General features: G+C 40.4%; 1 protein-coding gene across 10 annotated transcripts in view; it reads right to left on the bottom strand.

The window, feature by feature from the left end:
* Positions 1–16661, bottom strand: part of dmd (dystrophin) — a 320693-nt gene that overhangs the window by 87692 nt on the left and 216340 nt on the right. For 9 of the 10 annotated variants that reach the window (XM_044344903.1, XM_044344899.1, XM_044344896.1 and 6 more), the window contains 12 exons: positions 14514–14675; positions 12508–12618; positions 12208–12381; positions 11964–12119; positions 11708–11878; positions 11237–11416; positions 10948–11070; positions 10007–10177; positions 9407–9529; positions 9185–9319; positions 8456–8608; positions 5501–5671 (listed from right to left, as the gene is read on the bottom strand). In XM_044344903.1, the coding sequence (XP_044200838.1) occupies positions 5501–5671; positions 8456–8608; positions 9185–9319; positions 9407–9529; positions 10007–10177; positions 10948–11070; positions 11237–11416; positions 11708–11878; positions 11964–12119; positions 12208–12381; positions 12508–12618; positions 14514–14675 (1830 nt within the window). Of the gene's footprint in view, positions 1–5500; positions 5672–8455; positions 8609–9184; positions 9320–9406; positions 9530–10006; positions 10178–10947; positions 11071–11236; positions 11417–11707; positions 11879–11963; positions 12120–12207; positions 12382–12507; positions 12619–14513; positions 14676–15516; positions 15658–16661 lie in introns of those variants that run through there. The other variant, XM_044344904.1, reaches the window with a different exon arrangement.

The raw sequence follows: 16661 nt of genomic DNA on the forward strand, positions 1-16661 counted from the left end.
TTTCCTCCAACATCTGTCACTTGTCTTTTGAAGTGAAATGTAGGCCAGAGTTTTAATGTCCAAGTTTGTCTGCCTACTCCTGCTGACTAGAGAGCTCTGTCATACTGGGTTTCAACGGGGTAGAGAACTTATAATTTGTAATCATTAGAAATATACAAATACGTACACACTCTCGGAAGGCAACTTTGTCTCCCTCTCTAATTTCAATGGGTAAAATAAATCGTACCACATAACCGCAATGTCCCTGGTTTGATTCCAGCCAGGGGCCTTTGTTGCATGTCATACCCATCTCTTTCTCCCCAGGCAAAATAAGCCAAAAAAAAAAAAAAAAACCTCAAAAAAATGAAAGAGAGAATGAACTGACACTCTCAACTTTTAAGTCAACATAGATGAGAAGTCTTTTAAGTGTTCAGTAAAAATGGAAATTTGAGCATCTACAGTCCCATAGAAACTGGGGTGAAAGTATCGGCTCACATTTTTTTTGGGTGGGGAGGGGAGGGGGGGTGTGCCTTTATTACAGTGGAGAGATGACAGGAATTGAAGGGAGAGAGTGATGGGAGGTGACATGCAACAAAGGTCTGCAGCTGGATTTGAACTGTGGACGTTGCGGTTATATGGCATGCATCTTAACCAGTAGGCTCACATTTTTTAAGCTCTTTGTCTTTTCTGTTTGTCTTAAAACTATACTCACATGCCCATATGTACATTGAAAGAGTTGCTGATTGCTGTAATCATTCTCTGTGTCCATACTGGCTGTGAAAAGATTCCTTCTTAGTGCAACTTTAATATAAAAGTTCTCATTCTGACAAAAAATGCATACTAAAGTTTAACTGAAGTTAATATGAGGTTTCAGCAGTCTGAGTTAGACAAATCAGACGGCTATCTTTTAGTGGTGGAATATAACTAAATACATTTACTCAAGTGCTGTACTTGGTACAGTTTGGAGGTAACTGTACTTGAGTATTTCTATTTTCTGCTACTTTATACTTTCACTATTTCAATGGCCAAAAGTTGGAAGTACAGGATAAAGGTACATTGAATTTCCCTTCATTTCTGGGGACTTATGTTGTGTTTACTTTATTTTACTTTTGTGATAAAACCATTGAAACTGACATGCTAACATGTAGTGTAGTAGTACAGTATAGAGTAGATACTGTAAGAGTCATATTGTCAGTAAACTGACTCAGTAATGTGAGTTACACAGCAGCGCAAGTTTGCTAACATTAGCCACCATAGGCTAATGGTCCCATGGACTGTATATAAAGATGGATGTCATGACAGCTCCCCAAAAGTGAAGCCAAAACATCTTGATCGCCCCCAGTATAGCAGTATAGGTCATAAGTCCCGCCCCCTCCATGTTAGTGGATGGGACATGAACCAAACTAAAAAATCAAAGGACGTATCAAAGAAATTTTTCCCAAAGATGTTTTCTGTCATTTTAGGTAGTGTCCAAGTGCTCATTTTTCTGATAAGTTTTTTAAAAATAAGTTATTTAACAATATAAAAGGGGGGGTGTGACGCCACTCTTGGTGGGATGGCAGAGGGGGCGTGTCCTGCAGGCCGTCATCCCACCGCCCAACTCTCCTGCGCAGGCCCTGGCTCCAAATGACATCACACAAGCAAGACAGCAGCTCCCAGAAAGGAGATATTTTAGCTTCACTTTTGCATAGCGGTAGGAAGTGTAGACCATGGAATGGACTATGACTATATAACTTTTGAAAGAAGTAATGTAAATATAGACCACATGTCCATATTTACATACAGTAAACGGTCATTCCAGACCAAGTGACTTCTTTCAAAAGTTATATAGTCCCACTTTATGTCAAGGATCTGATGATTTCTTCAACCATTGGGATCTACCAAAGTTATGGTATTTTAAGTACCGAACTCCCTCTTTTTAGAAAGCATTTTTGATCAGAACAAGGACTGTTATATTAAAACTACACAAAGAAAGGATCTCTTCCCAGCCAGTATGGACAGCTCAGTAAGACAAATGTGAACCTATTGTTTAAGTTATGGTTCAACTTAGGGAAAGACTGTGTTCATTGGTTAATTCTTAACACAGCCAGGGTTGCACAGGGATGAATGTTTAGACTGAGTGATTGATTGTAGGACTTGTAAGTCACTCACATAGCCCAGTGTGACAGTCTCACAAATTATTATCTCTTATTTATTGACTCATGTTCACAGTAAAGGCCCAAAATAATAACTGCTCCTAGTCTCCACACACACATATACACCCACCTCGTCACACATTTAATTTTTCATTTGGAGTCGTTTTGACATTGTGTGCATAAGTATGTGATTTTAGTGTAACCACTGCAGTATGTATTACTGAGCAGTGACATGAGCAGAGTAGATAGATGATGAGAGGGAGAGGCTTCAAGTGACATGTTGTTTGTCTTATACAAGGCATCCTTGAATTAAATATAGCAGTTATTATTGTATGGAAATAAGATTTAGTTCCCAGGTCAGTGGGTCAGTAATGACTTTGTCTCACTTTCAACATGATTCAAGTTTGGCCCCGAACAGTTATTCTAGTCTTTGTCTAGAATCTGACAGTAAACACAGATTTCTTTTCAGCAACTTATAACTGAATCTGTGTAGGCGTGCAGTTCTCCTATCATCACTCTTTCAGATACAAAGATTTGTTGGGTTTTTTTTTAGAGATCCAAGGCTTGATTTTGTGTCCTCGGTGACTACAGACCAAAAAGGCTTAAGCCAGCAAAGAATAGGAAACTGAAAATAACTTGTTTCTCCCTCTCTCATGATCTCATCTACTTTCATCTTAGTCGACTTGGACTGAATACACATCTATACTGTATGTATCATAACCATTGCATGAGGATAGGCAGCAGCATCTTAATATACCGTCTTAATATGTTGGATGTCCAGTATTCTGCAATGATTCACTGCTGCTCAGGCACTGAGAGGAGATGAGAAATGACTAAGGGCTCTATTGATGTGCAGAGTGGAGTACATCTCTGCACCAGTAAAGTGGCATTTTCCTGATGTGTACTGAGGTTATTTCCTAGTCTTTCCTTAGATATTTTGCTACAATCTTGGTGCCAAGAATGACTGTGTTTTGCACTATTTGACACATTTTCATGTAAAACTTGAACATCTTACCAAATAATAAATAACTGAAGAAATGAAAACAAATACAAAATGCTAAACACTGCACTGCATTTCTAACTTTTTTCCATTCATGGCAGTATATTGGTAAAACATGGTGACTGCTGGATATTCAACATGATAAGAGATGTGAATTCAACTTTGAAACAGACATTATCTTCTTTTAGTATTGTAAGTTACCCTGGACAATAATACGTTTTCTCGTAATGACAGGGAAAGCCCTTTCAAGGGAATGAAAGTAGCAAATCACTACAGTCTATCATCCTTGCCTATAATGTATGAATTACTGCAGATTCACTGTGATTGTCATTGCAACCCTTGATTCACAGAAATAGAGCCCTACATGTTTAAATGACAGGGAACCTCTGTCTGATATTCAAGTTTAACCACTTTATCACTTTATCAGTGAGTCAGCTTCTCTTCCTTGTGATCTAATAGATTTCATATCAAATTTCTCTGTTATAGCAATGTAACAACATTAGCACATTATACAGAGGTTGTCAATCTAATATATAATCTCATAACAAACGGTAACATCTTTGTAACTTGCTATAACATGTGAACTGCATATGTAAGTTTTGGTGGTGTACCCCAAAGTTTAACCAGGTTTGTGATCCACACCAGCCTGGAGAATATTGGAAATGAAGTACACACCTCTGTCTTAACAATCACTGCTCAAGAGTTCTTGAGAAATGCACTGAAGTGCCTTAACAGCTTGTGTGGAGCAGTTTGGTGGCCTGGGCAGCTCCCAGCTTCACTGTACAACACTGAAGCAGAGCATCGCGGTGTGTTCATTCGCTGGTTTCTTGGTAAATAAAGGTGAAAATGACACTAATTATGTGCTAATGACTCCTCCCAGAATGCCTGGAGAGATGCATTACTGGACTCCCAACAAGTCTGAAATCTGACAGTTCAGATGTATATTTTGTCCAAGTTCAACAGACCCAGTTGATACGATGTGGTGTAAGTGCATGTGGTTGGTTTATGTGATTGGATGACAGGATACATACATCTTCAGTGATTGGCAGATCAGGGAACTGTGGGGGTGTAATGTGATTTGGTTGGCGGGGGAGACAGAGCCAGACAGAGCAACCAATGAGATTCAAACATGTGAGGGTGCTTCACATGTACACATAAGACATGTAAATGAAAATGCAGCAAAGAAAAACAAAAAAAGCAACTCTGATTTTTTTACTTTCCAGGGATCAATCTGATTCTGATGTAGATTTAAAGTAAGTTTTAAAAACTAAACTAAGATTAGGTAAGGGGATAACAGTATTGAAAATATTTAAACACTCTGGACATTAGGAGATAAGGGGCATGAAATTTATATAGTGTAGTTTCCATAATATTCATTGTTACTAGAATAAATTAAATTAGGTCATTTAAATTGAAATGTTCTGTTAATCTGGGATTATAATTAGGGCTTCATATTTTCTTTAAGGAAAATACCATATTCAACAACAATATTCTATATTTTTCTTATTGCATTTTTCTTTGACAAAGTATTATATGTATCAAAGCCTGATATACTTATTCTTGTGTGCCATAGAGCTCCATTTTTGCCCCAAAACTATTAAAAACATGTCAGTGCGTCACACTGTTACACTGGGTGACATTTTCCTTCATCACTATGAACACACACACGTAGTTTATTCTGACTAAATCCCGAACACACCTTCCTGCTGCCGGAAATACTCACTAGAACACCAAATAATCTGCCGCTCAGAATAGCCCTCAACAAATGCACTGCTTTCTACTTTTTGAGTAATGTTTGCTAATAACTGTTTTAGGAAATTACTGAGCCTTCTTTAAAAATGAAACTATATTTGTGAGCTGTTTCTAAAGATTTACGTCTTAGAGCCACAAGGAAGGACAGGGAAGTCAGACGGTGTTGAGAGATGGACTAACACATTGTTGGTTTTGGTCTTTTCATGGGATTTGTTGACAATAAGAAAAATATTGAATAACTCTAGCCTTTTATCCTTTAAATAAGATTGTATTACTACTAAGAAGAGTGAAATGAATTCCCTACACTGGGACATGAAGAATAGTTTGATATTTGGAAACTACAATTCTCTGCTTTCTTGTGGAAGTACAGATGAGAAGATATATTGGTATACCTCTCTCATGTCTGTATACTAATTACTGTGCTACCTAGCATCATGGCTTCATTTTGATTATTATTTTTAGAAGCTTTTCAAGTTCGTATTTGAGTTAGTGAAAACAATTGTTATACCAACTTAGTACACTCACACACTGTCTTGGATAGTAGTATTCTGTAGAGGTATTAGTATTATGTCTAGTTAGTATAGTATTCTCTGTTAGTACTGTAAATATAGAAGTCGTGCCTACTGAAACTCACACATTGTCTTTTGAAGGGAATGAACTTGCCCTCCACCTCAACCCAGCGTGTGTTGAGCTGGAGTTGGCGGGGCTCCACTAGATTGGCGGCTCCAGCTTCTGAGAGCTGATTGGCTAAGCCCTGCACCTCCTTAAGCTCCTCCTTCTTCTTGTCGAACTCTGAGCCAATTTCCTATTGGACGAAATCAACCAGGACGTCATTTTCTATTGTCTGAGTCCGAGTGGAAGCACAGAGATGCATGTGGATGTGCTTGTATAATACATTTACACACACAAACGCGCACACACACACACACACACACACAGAGGGACAATTAATACATAATAAAAATAAACACATTCATTTACCCACCGGCACACTCACACATTCCAACAAAGACACAACACATTAATAAGGGATAAGATATCATGTTTGTCAGTGTCAAACATAAACATACACATACTGTATACTAATACTGTATCTCCATTTAAACAATCCATATCAAATAAGAAAGTGGTGCTATAATTAGGAGGCGCACACCGCCTTGAGACTTTATTGACATTGAGGAGGAGTACAATCTCTGGCCTTTTAAATAAGTAGAGGAGTGTATGAACTGGGGGAGTGTGGGGGTGAAAAGAAGCAAAAGACTGCATGGAGAGACTGAAAGACAGATAGATGAGCAGACAGACAGACATAGGCAGTGTGGAATCTCAGTTGCAGCAATGACAGGTGAGTCTGAGGCGAGCGCATGAGACGTCCGCTTAGCGAAATGTCATAGTGATCATCTGAAAGTGAAAGACACACATACAGAGTCAGAGGGGGGGGGGGGCAAAAAAACAAGTGGAGTCCAGGGTTTCTCTGTCAAACCTTTTACAAATCAGCATATTCAGAGATTTAAAGGAGCAATGTGTAGGATTTATTGGCATCTAGCGGTGAGTTTGCAGATTGCAACCAATTGAGTACCCCTCCCCATCACCCTTCCCCTCTCCTTCCAAGCATGTAGGAGAACCTACAGGGGCCATGAAACTGGCGAAAAAAACACGAAAGGCCCTTTTTAGAGCCAGTGTTTGGTGTGTCTGTTGTGGGCTTCTGTAGAAACATGTCAGTGCAACATGGCTGCCGCTCCCTATGTAGATATAAAGGACTCATCCTAAGCTTAGAAAACAATAAATACATTCTTATTTTCAGGTGATTATACACTAAATACTTGTGAATATTATATTCTCTGCCAACAGATCCCCTTAAATCTTAAACACTGGTCCTTTAAAGATGCTGCACTTCTAGTGTTTGTAGCATTTTCAAAACATCAATAAATCATTGTCAAATTAATTCAGACAACTTAGTAAAACTACTGTATACTAAAGAAGTCTGGTAGTGTCTCCTTATGATATTGTTTGTTGGTATGTATGGAAGCAAAGAGGCACTGTAATGATATTAATCTTAAAATTGTGTTTTATAATAACTACTGAATACTTTGCACAACTACTGGAAATATTTGACTTTGAAAACCATCGATCTGAATTTATGTGGTTTGAAATTTCATAAGGTAATTTTAAGTGGTGCTTTTTCACATAGAAAATTAAAGGGACCAAAACAAAAAAAAAAAATCAATTTCATTGATCTGGAAAGGATCTAGTAAGCCAAGTCAAAATATAAAAATATCATAAAACCATAGACACCTCTGGAGTCATGTTTAGTCCAGTATTCTCTCTCCTTTTAGCTCTGTTTTGGTCTCCGCCAATTCCTGAGAAAAATATTTACCTCTTTAGCTGCAAAATGCTCCACTGTGCTCACCAGCCAGTTGCTCACTTTGTCTGTCTGCCGTTTGGTGCTGAGCAGGTAGTGTACAGTGAGTTTTTAAGGGTTTTTCAGAGAAAACAGATTCTTGCTGCAGGCTGTAAAACCAAACTAATGAGCATGAGTAGATCTGATGGAAACTGGAGAGATGGGGATAATTCTTTGTGGGTTCATCGCTATTAGTGACTTTTACATTACACATAGTCCTTTGATCCTTATCATTACAAAAATATGAATTATAGCTGTTTATAAAATTCCAATTATTACAGCCTTTCTTTGCTTCCGTACTGTGTCTCAAAATAAGGACTATATTTCATATTACTTCCTAGTGTAAAGTGTGTTATTTTCCTCTTAGTGTTGTAGGTTAGTTTTCTACTTTAACCTTCCTTTCCAAGTTTTTTGTTGTTCCACTATGAGCCATAAAGGAAAACTCTGCAGTAGAGCCACTTGTTTTTACACTGTGAAGCAATGTGACTCAGTGGTACTCAGTAAAAAGCACTGTGCAGGTCAGTCCACATCAATGCTATATAAGCTTATAAGCTATAACAAGTGATTATACACTACTGTCTCAAAAATAATTTGGTATGGATTTATTGATGTTAAAATGCTATACACAACACAGTTTAATTAACATTTTTTCACAACTCTGGGACCACTGAGATAAAATCCCAGATAAATGCTTCTACTGGGGACAAGGATTGATCTGTAATTATTTCTTCAAATAGATGTGAGGAAGATTTCCTGCAACAATTATTCAGAAAGTCCTCTTGCCGAGAGAATAAAATTGCAAAAGCCTTGACACCAACCCTTTGTCCAAAAGTGGGAGAAAGGAAGAGGAAACATAAGAAAACAAAGGGAAGAAAGATGTTTTTCACAGTTTACATGTATCAGATAAATTTGGAATGAGAAAAGATTGAAGACACAGGTCCAAAGAAAGTATGAGATAGATGGAAGGACAGATGAAGAGCTGGATGATGAGGAAGACAAAGATAAATAGTAGCCCAGGTTGGATATCAAGCTTCATGGTAATAAGGAAGAAAAAAGACAATTACTGTTCATGTGTATATGTATGTATGTGTGTGTGTGTGTGTGTGTGTGTGTGTGTGTGTGTGTGTGTGTGTGTGTGTGTGTCTGTGTGTGTCTGCGCGCATGTGCATGTGTGTGTGTGTGTGTTGTCACCTTGACCCTCTCTCCTTCAGGGGGGTCAGGCAGTTGGTCCACGCTGCGTTGGATGTCATCCAGCCAGGCCAACAGGTCATGTGACTTCCTTCTGTACTGGTACCACTGGGGAGCAATGGCCAACGCCTTCCTATTCCTCTGCAAACGCAGGTCCTGCACACACACACACACACACATGTATCTGCTATAAGTGTGAGGCACACTACAGAAATCTAAAAGTTGTAACACATTTAGAAAATCTTTTTCATCACAACAAAAGATGCATTTCACTGTTTTTTCATCTATTGAATTATACAGCTAACTGATAAACGAAAGTTAGGACCTTATCTTTTGGCTCTGAGCAGTTGCCAGGCAACCAGTGGAGACTCCAGCAAGTTACTGGTGACAGCTAAGAAATAGTCTGGCACATAAAACCAGATAAAGCAATGAATATTCATTTTTACATTTTGTTTTTTGTACAAATTAAACAAATCTGGACCTCCAGACAGAGCCAGGCTAGTTGTTTCCCTCTGTTTCCAGTCTTTATGCTAAGCTAAGCTAACCGACTGCTGCCTGTAACTTCATATTTACTCAGTCTTAATCTGCCTTCGGGTCATTATTTCCTCTCTGATTGCTGTAAACCAGTCTAATAATCCTCCAGTGTGTCCTCCATCTTTAAGTATGTAAACAGTTTGTCTACTAGCTTAACTCGTCTCTTTCATGGACAGATCAGGTGACTGTGTGCGTTACCTTGACGGTGTTGTATTTGCTGTTGAGCTGGTTGTGTTTCAGTCTGATCTGCTCCCTCTTGTCCTGATCCGGGACTCTCTTCTGTAGACTCTCTCCTTTCAACAATAGTTCCTTCACTGCACCTTCCTCACAATCCTACAAACACACACATACACACTTGTTTAGTGCACACATAATATCAAAGGAAGCCAAAACAGTTGTGATTATCCGTGTGTGTGAAACCTTGTCCTCCTGGAAGTCCTCCTCCTTGAGGTTCTCTCCCTGTTTGACTTCCTCTTCCAGGAGCTCCAGCCAGATCTGTGCTTCACTGTGGTACTGCTCCAGCTCCTTGGCTGACGCTGCCGTCTGTCACACACACACACACACACACACACACACACACACACCACATGTACGCGCCCATGCCCATGGCAAGGATGCCCAGTCACAGACATACAAGGAAAGGAAGATCATTAGCGGCCAAGAGAAAGTAAATTTAGTCGGCGAGATTGGAGCAGCTTTAGTGGGAGTTTGAAATAAATTTAGTATGAGAGTTTGAAGTCTGTTAAGTGATGGTTTAAAGTAAATTCAGTGAGAGTTTGGAGTCTATTTAGTGAGAGTTTGAAGTACATTTAGTGAGTTTGAAGTTAATTTATGAAGACAGTTTGGATTAGAGTATTTGGCAAGGAAGATGAAAGAGGAAGAGTCAGAGTCCATTTAAAGCTGCAACTGTTTACATGCCAAAATAACAAATAACAACTGACACATTAATTAAATCTTATCACACTACGTGAGTTATCGCTTTAAGAGGCTGTAACTGTCCTCCTTCACTTTCGTTCCTACCAGTCCAGAGCTGATGCGTTGGGCGATGGTGTCAAATCTCTGGTTGAGCTGCTCCACTTTGGGTCCCACCTGTGCCTGACAGTTCTCCCCCCTGGTGGACATGAGCTCCTGGGCTAAAGCCCTCACTTCCTCCATCTTACCCCTGGTCAGCTCCAGCTCTGCACGCAGCACCTGCAGGACACCCACACAAACACACATACGGTTAGTCAGAGGAGCCGTCTTTCCTTGAAGGCATGAGAGCTGCTGATTTGATTTGAAAGGTTGTCTAAAACGTTTAAATGTTCGTATTTCATAACCACTTAGAAAATATTCAGCGTTTGTTTTGTTTCAGCCCTTTATGGGGTAACAGAAATTGTATCCTTGGTGCTGGAGATGCTAGTTTGAAATCCTGGGCAGATCAAAGGAGTAGTAAAATCATTCACATGTGTGTAAATGTTGGGAGGGGTTGAGGACTGTTTGTATGGAAGCAAAGAAAGAGAGAGATGTAATTTTAAGGATAATTAATTAGATGATTGGGTTAGTTTTTTGGTGAAAAGACCTTATCAGGCACAAATTAGTACTCAAATTAATATTTTAGCATCTTAAAATATGTCTAGAGGGATCATTAAGTGTTTTTCTAGGCTTCACAAATTCACATGGGATATTTAAGTTTCCAATATTCAAAAAACTATACTCCAGTTGCTCAAATTTTTTTAATATTATTCATAATTATTAGTCAAGTCAAAAAATCTGATTATTCAAACCCAATTTGAGCAACAAGACAGACAGACAGGGTGTTTTTCAAATTTCAAGTATGTCAATGCCATAAATGTAGTATTTACATTTCAACATTAAGTATTCAGTAGTGGTCAAACATCACAAGCAGAGATATGAGAATATGAGATTCCTAATTTTTTTTACATAGGATATAGATTAAACATAAAGTACATAAACATTACAACCTTAAGTGCGGCATCATCAGGTCCCTGGCTGTCCATCTCATTCATCTTTTTCTCTGCTCCATCGATCCATCCGTTCACTTCCTCTATCTGTCCATCCAACTTCTGCATCTGCCGCTGGTAGTCCTGAGAGAGACATAGAAAGAGCTTATTTACTGAGGCTGCAAACAGTGATGCTTCAAATGAGTTATTTTTAGAGAATTTGATGTAATTTTAGCACTGATAAGAGAGATAAATGATAAACGCTTAACATATCAAAGTTTGTTTTATAGATATATTCTTTTCTTCTCACCAGCAGCAGGTTGAGCCATTCTTCTGATCTGGATGTGACTGCAATCCAATTGCAGCGCAGCAGGCTGACTTTGTCATCCACCAGGCTCCCGTGGCCCCGCAGCACGGCCTTAAGGGCCTCGGCGAGGTCAACCACCGCCTGCAGCTGCGGCTGACGTCTCTCTGTCTCACCATGGGTGGACTGGAGAGGAGGAGATGGAGAAAAGGGCATAAGAGGAGAGAGGATCATTCAGATGTGTTGCTCCGTAACTACTGGATGTGGAAATAAGCAACTGCTTGCCAACAAGTTCAACACATCAACTTCAAAGGTGATGATATGTCAATGTTCACAGCTTGTTTCTGCTGCCCCCAAGTGGCCAAAAAAATCAGTTAAGGGATCTGAACACTTCTTCCACTACTGACAGTAAGTGAGTTCTTATATGCTTACAATACATTTTTTCTAAATATGTGTGTCTTTATATGTGCATCGTACCTGCGCCCACGCCACCTCAGCCTCCAGGTCACTGGGCATGCCGTCCACAGCGGAGCGCCTGGTCAGCTCTGCGTCAGTGGCAGCGAGCCACTCCGTCAGCCCGTTCAGCTCCTTACGAAGCTTCCTGGACAACTTCAGGCTCTTCTCCAGCTCCAGCTTACTCTCTGTTATCTGCATAAACACATAAAATCAAATCCATGTCTAAATCTGACTTGTATGATGATGTTTGTGTAACTGTGTGTGTGTGTGTGCTAACCTGTGCTCCCAGCTGGTTGTAGAGCAGTTTAAGGGCGGTCACCCGGTCATCCAGCTCTTTGGGTTGCTCAGTCTGCTGCTTCTGGACGATCTGCCTGCCTGTTTTTATCACCGTCTCCACCTCCCCTTTCACTTCACTCAGCACCTTGTACAACTTCTGTTAGACAGAAACAGACAGCAGGGGGTTAAAAAAGATCTATCTATCCATTAATCAACCTATCTGCCGCTGTAAAGAAATCACCCACCATGCATTGCTCCAGCTGCGACTGCACCACGTCCTGCTCCACACTGCGGATGTCCAGCACCCCCACTTGGCTTTTAACCCCAGCCAGCACACGCTCGCACTCGAGCAGCCGCGCGTCGAAGTTGGCAGGCTTCTGGAAGAGCCGGAACTTCGTCCACACGTCGGTCAGCATTTTCTGTGGAGAGGAAACACGAACACAGGTAAAGATTAAGAGAGCGACACAAACACGTGAGGAGGAGATTCACTATGTGTTGTGTGCGTGTCCAGCTCTGTGTGTGTTTGTGTAGGTGTGAGCGTGTACCTGGGTGAGGTCTATCTGTCCCATGACCCTCTGCGCCGGTTCCTTCTCCTGATTCTTCTTCCTCATCTCCTCCAGGGTCGCATCGTGGCCGCTCAGCTCTGTTTGGATTTTCTGTTACACACACACACATGCACAAAATCTTAATTATTTCAATTAAAATAAATTAAGATTTAAATCTAACAGTAAATTGCATAAGATCCATCTGAACAGTGAAACTAAAGCTAGTAGAGTTTTGATGGATTTATAGTGCACCTCCCTCTGATGACCACAAGAGAGCAGCAGGCATCAAGAAGAGAGGAAAAGGCACCTTAAAAGCTCTCTCTCTCTCTCCCTCTCTCTCTCTCACACACACACACACACACACACACACACACACACACACACACACACACACACACACACACACACACACACTTACACACACTTGGTCTCTGTCACCCCTCTCTCTTTTTAAATACCAAGTGCCCATAATCACAGATGCTCATCCACACCACTCTAATCCAATCATTCTCTTATCCTCCTGTGTGTGTGTGTATGTGTGTGTGTGTGTGTGCGAGTGAGGGAGGGAGGGAGAGAGAAATGTCATCCTTTGCGCTGGTGGTCGACAACGCACGTGGAGGTAATCTCTCCATCCTCTCCCTGTACACACATACACACACTCCCTGCCACGTTTCTATCACTCAGGCTATCATTGCAGGCCATTATTTCATTATCTATCATCTGAGTTGTCTGGATGGTGTGTGAAAAAAAAAAAGAGGGACAACTATACGTATGTGTGTGTGCATTCATGTGCGTATGTGTGTGTTCCTACTGTCAGTGTCCAAAGCAGCTCAAAGCTTAATTAGGACCACAGAGAGAAAGGAGCATTTGCCATTCTCTATTAGGTTTCTTTGCACGCACACACGCAGACACACAAAACATTTGTTTTTCCTTAAGTGTACTTCCACTCTCTACCTGTCCACACAGCTGTCTCTGTTACTGATTGAATCTGACAAGGTCAAAGGCTTGACAGTGTGTCATGAATCAACTAAAACCTGAAATTATTGATGGGAACTTCAATCACTTTTTAAAAAAAATATTTGCATAAATCTGAAAAAAACTATTAAACTTGAATATAGTCTGGCCCAGTCTAATTAGGTCCAGATGGACCTTTTTGGGTCTGCTTACATCTCTGGTCAATCTAATCAATTCTGCTCTCACAGTCAAGGCTAGACAGGTGAAGTTTAGTTTGGTTAAGTTTCATGAGTTGCATTTGCATCTAGTCAGGTCTAGTTGCTCCTATTAGTCCTACTGAGTCTGAACAGGTCTAGTGGTTTCAGTCAGGTCTTATCAGAACCAACTGAGTACAGCTGGGTCAAGCAGAATCCTAATTTGTTTTCTGAGCACATTTTAAATTGTGATATCTTGTTGAAAAAATAGTTGCACTTAACTCATCCTGATTGAACATTCTCTAGCAGGAGCAGACCTTTTCAGGTGGCCTCCATCCAAGAAATTACTGGCAGAAAAATCACTCTTGGCATGTGGCATGTGGCATGTTTACGGCAGAGTTTTCAAAGGTAATCATAGTTTTTTGATGTAATTTAGTCTCAGAGGTTAAAAGCACACACCCAAAAAAGAATGACAATTTTGTGATCATTTTTCAAAACATGATTAACCAATCAGCAGGATCTTTACAGATATTTTTTTTTTTAGATATTGTCCTGAGTGATGCTGCTAACACTTGTAAATAATAATTCAACACAGGCTTGTTAAAACACAATAACAGTTCACTGTTCACTCTGATCTCTGGTGGCAGTGCAACTTCTGCTTGAAGTGTGTGTCCAGATTGAAGTACCCAGGAAATACTTTGTTTTTAGAAATGCAAAAAACTACATTTCCCATTATTATTTTAGTGGTTTTGATCATTAAATGGTTAAAGGAATAGCTTAGGTATAATAACCTACCTTTGGTTTGTTTAACTCCTGACAGACACACACACACACACACACACACACACTGAAGAGTACCTGAGCCTCCTGAGGTAACTGCTGGGCATCGATGTGGTCAGTCAGGTACGCAGTGAGGTGGCGGTCCGTGTTGGCCAGCGACTCCTGCATCTGCCTGAGTGTCTTGTCATTCTCCTGGGCCCACTGGACGCTCTTCTCCAGCTCCTTCTGCCTGAGCGCCGCCTGGGGAAACAGGAAGCACATCACACCATCAGAAAACACACACACAGACAGACACATCAAGAGGGCTATAAATAAAGGAAACAGCTCGCGGGCAATGCATCACTAGATGTTTACATGGATTTCTACATTCAATTTTTCGACTCATGTATATAAAAGCGGTTTCCCATAAAAAATCTCTTGGATAATCTCTTAGAAAACGTGGATAAGGTACATATGAGATTCAGATAAGATGCATTTAAAGAATCCTCAGGGGGAGACTGGGATATTTTATTCACATATCTAAACTGTTATCTTATTTACTATAATCTGCAGTCAATGTATAAAAAGCCATTGCTACATAACTTCTACAACTGTGCACATACACACAGCCTAATACATTTCAGTTGCTGAAATAAGCCCAAAACATGACTGACTGTAGCAAAATCCAACAAAAGTCAGGTGTCAACAGCCTTTTTTTTTGCTGGTGACATGTCATTTTCACCCATAGTGCAGCAAAACTCCCTTCAGACAAATATGAATACTATGCTCTGACCCACCTTAACAGCAAAGCATTTCTATGTACTCTACTAGATTTGTGTGAATTGATCTAACAAGTATTGTATGTGTGTCAAAGCCTGATATATCGTATGTTATCCAAAAACTATTAAAAATACATCAGTGAGCCCCACTGTTGCACTGGGTGACATGTTCCTTCATCACCATGAACACACACACACACACACACACATATAGTACACAAGCACATGGGCAGGAAACATACACAAACACATACACAAGACTGAACCATATGTACACAAACACCCACACAAACAAACATACACACACTCCCCCCTGCGTGTACCCTCTTGAAGGACGGACTCCGGGGTTTCTCTCTCATGTCGTCTCTGTGTGACCGAACACATCAAGGCCTCCGTCGTCACTAACAGCACCAATAACTAGTCCGCCGACGCCTGTTGTCAGTGAAACGTCAGGCGCCTGGCAACTACTGAGAAGTTTCCTTTCTCCCTTTCGCCTGGTGATACGAGATTAACAAGGGCGGGGCCGTGATGTCATATGACCAATTACATCATAAACCTGTGTGTGTGTGTTAGAGAGAGATGGAGAGCGTGTTTATATGTGGTTACAGGTGAGCATGCTAATCCCATACGGACGGATAATGACTCTAAGTATAGCCCTGAGCCAGTCTAACCCTTGTGTGACACACACACACACACACACACACACACACACTACTCCTAATGTTACCAGTAGATGTAGCATTGGGTTTTTTTAGTTTCTCGCTCTCATGTCTTAGTTTATAATGTATGAAATGAGAACTTGAGTGAGATTAAATATTTAGACAAACATTGATAACAACCTTCCCTGTGGCGATGTATTCCATTTTCCTGGCAATTGTCGGCTCATGAATACATATTCTCATTAAACACTCAGTTTTTCCTTTATTACTTATTTCTGACACATTCGCACACAGACACACAGTTGCGAGTGCAGTGATTGTGAACAAGAGAGATAGGGGATCGCTGTTTGCTTAACTGACTTGTGTTGGAAGCGCCGTTGGCAAAGCGAGAGCAGCGTTCTCCGCATCACACTTCCTCTTATTGGTTTCCAGCCGTTACAAGAAGCTGAAATTAAAACGGCAAACACGCCTCTTTGATCTGAAGAACTGCAGACGGAGATGTGAAACAACATTTTTTTTTGCATGCGCGGGCTGGATTTATCTCCACACGAGTTTTAAAGTGGGACATTGATATAATGAGATTATATACTTTACTGTCTTGGCATTTACTTGGACCCCTGCACTGCTTACAACGTTGCTCCGTCTGATGCTGGGGAAGTGTTGACATTAAGCTATTTGACTCTTGCACTTGGAATATTTTTCTTTGAATAAGAAGTTGGATATAGATAAGAAATGGCTTTTTCTGATGTCGGACTTTGATTTGGCTGACATCTGAGATTTCTTAGTCAAGCTATAAAGGCAGTAGAATC

Source organism: Thunnus albacares, chromosome 24, assembly GCF_914725855.1.
Source record: "Thunnus albacares chromosome 24, fThuAlb1.1, whole genome shotgun sequence".
Classification (NCBI taxonomy): Eukaryota; Metazoa; Chordata; class Actinopteri; order Scombriformes; family Scombridae; genus Thunnus; species Thunnus albacares.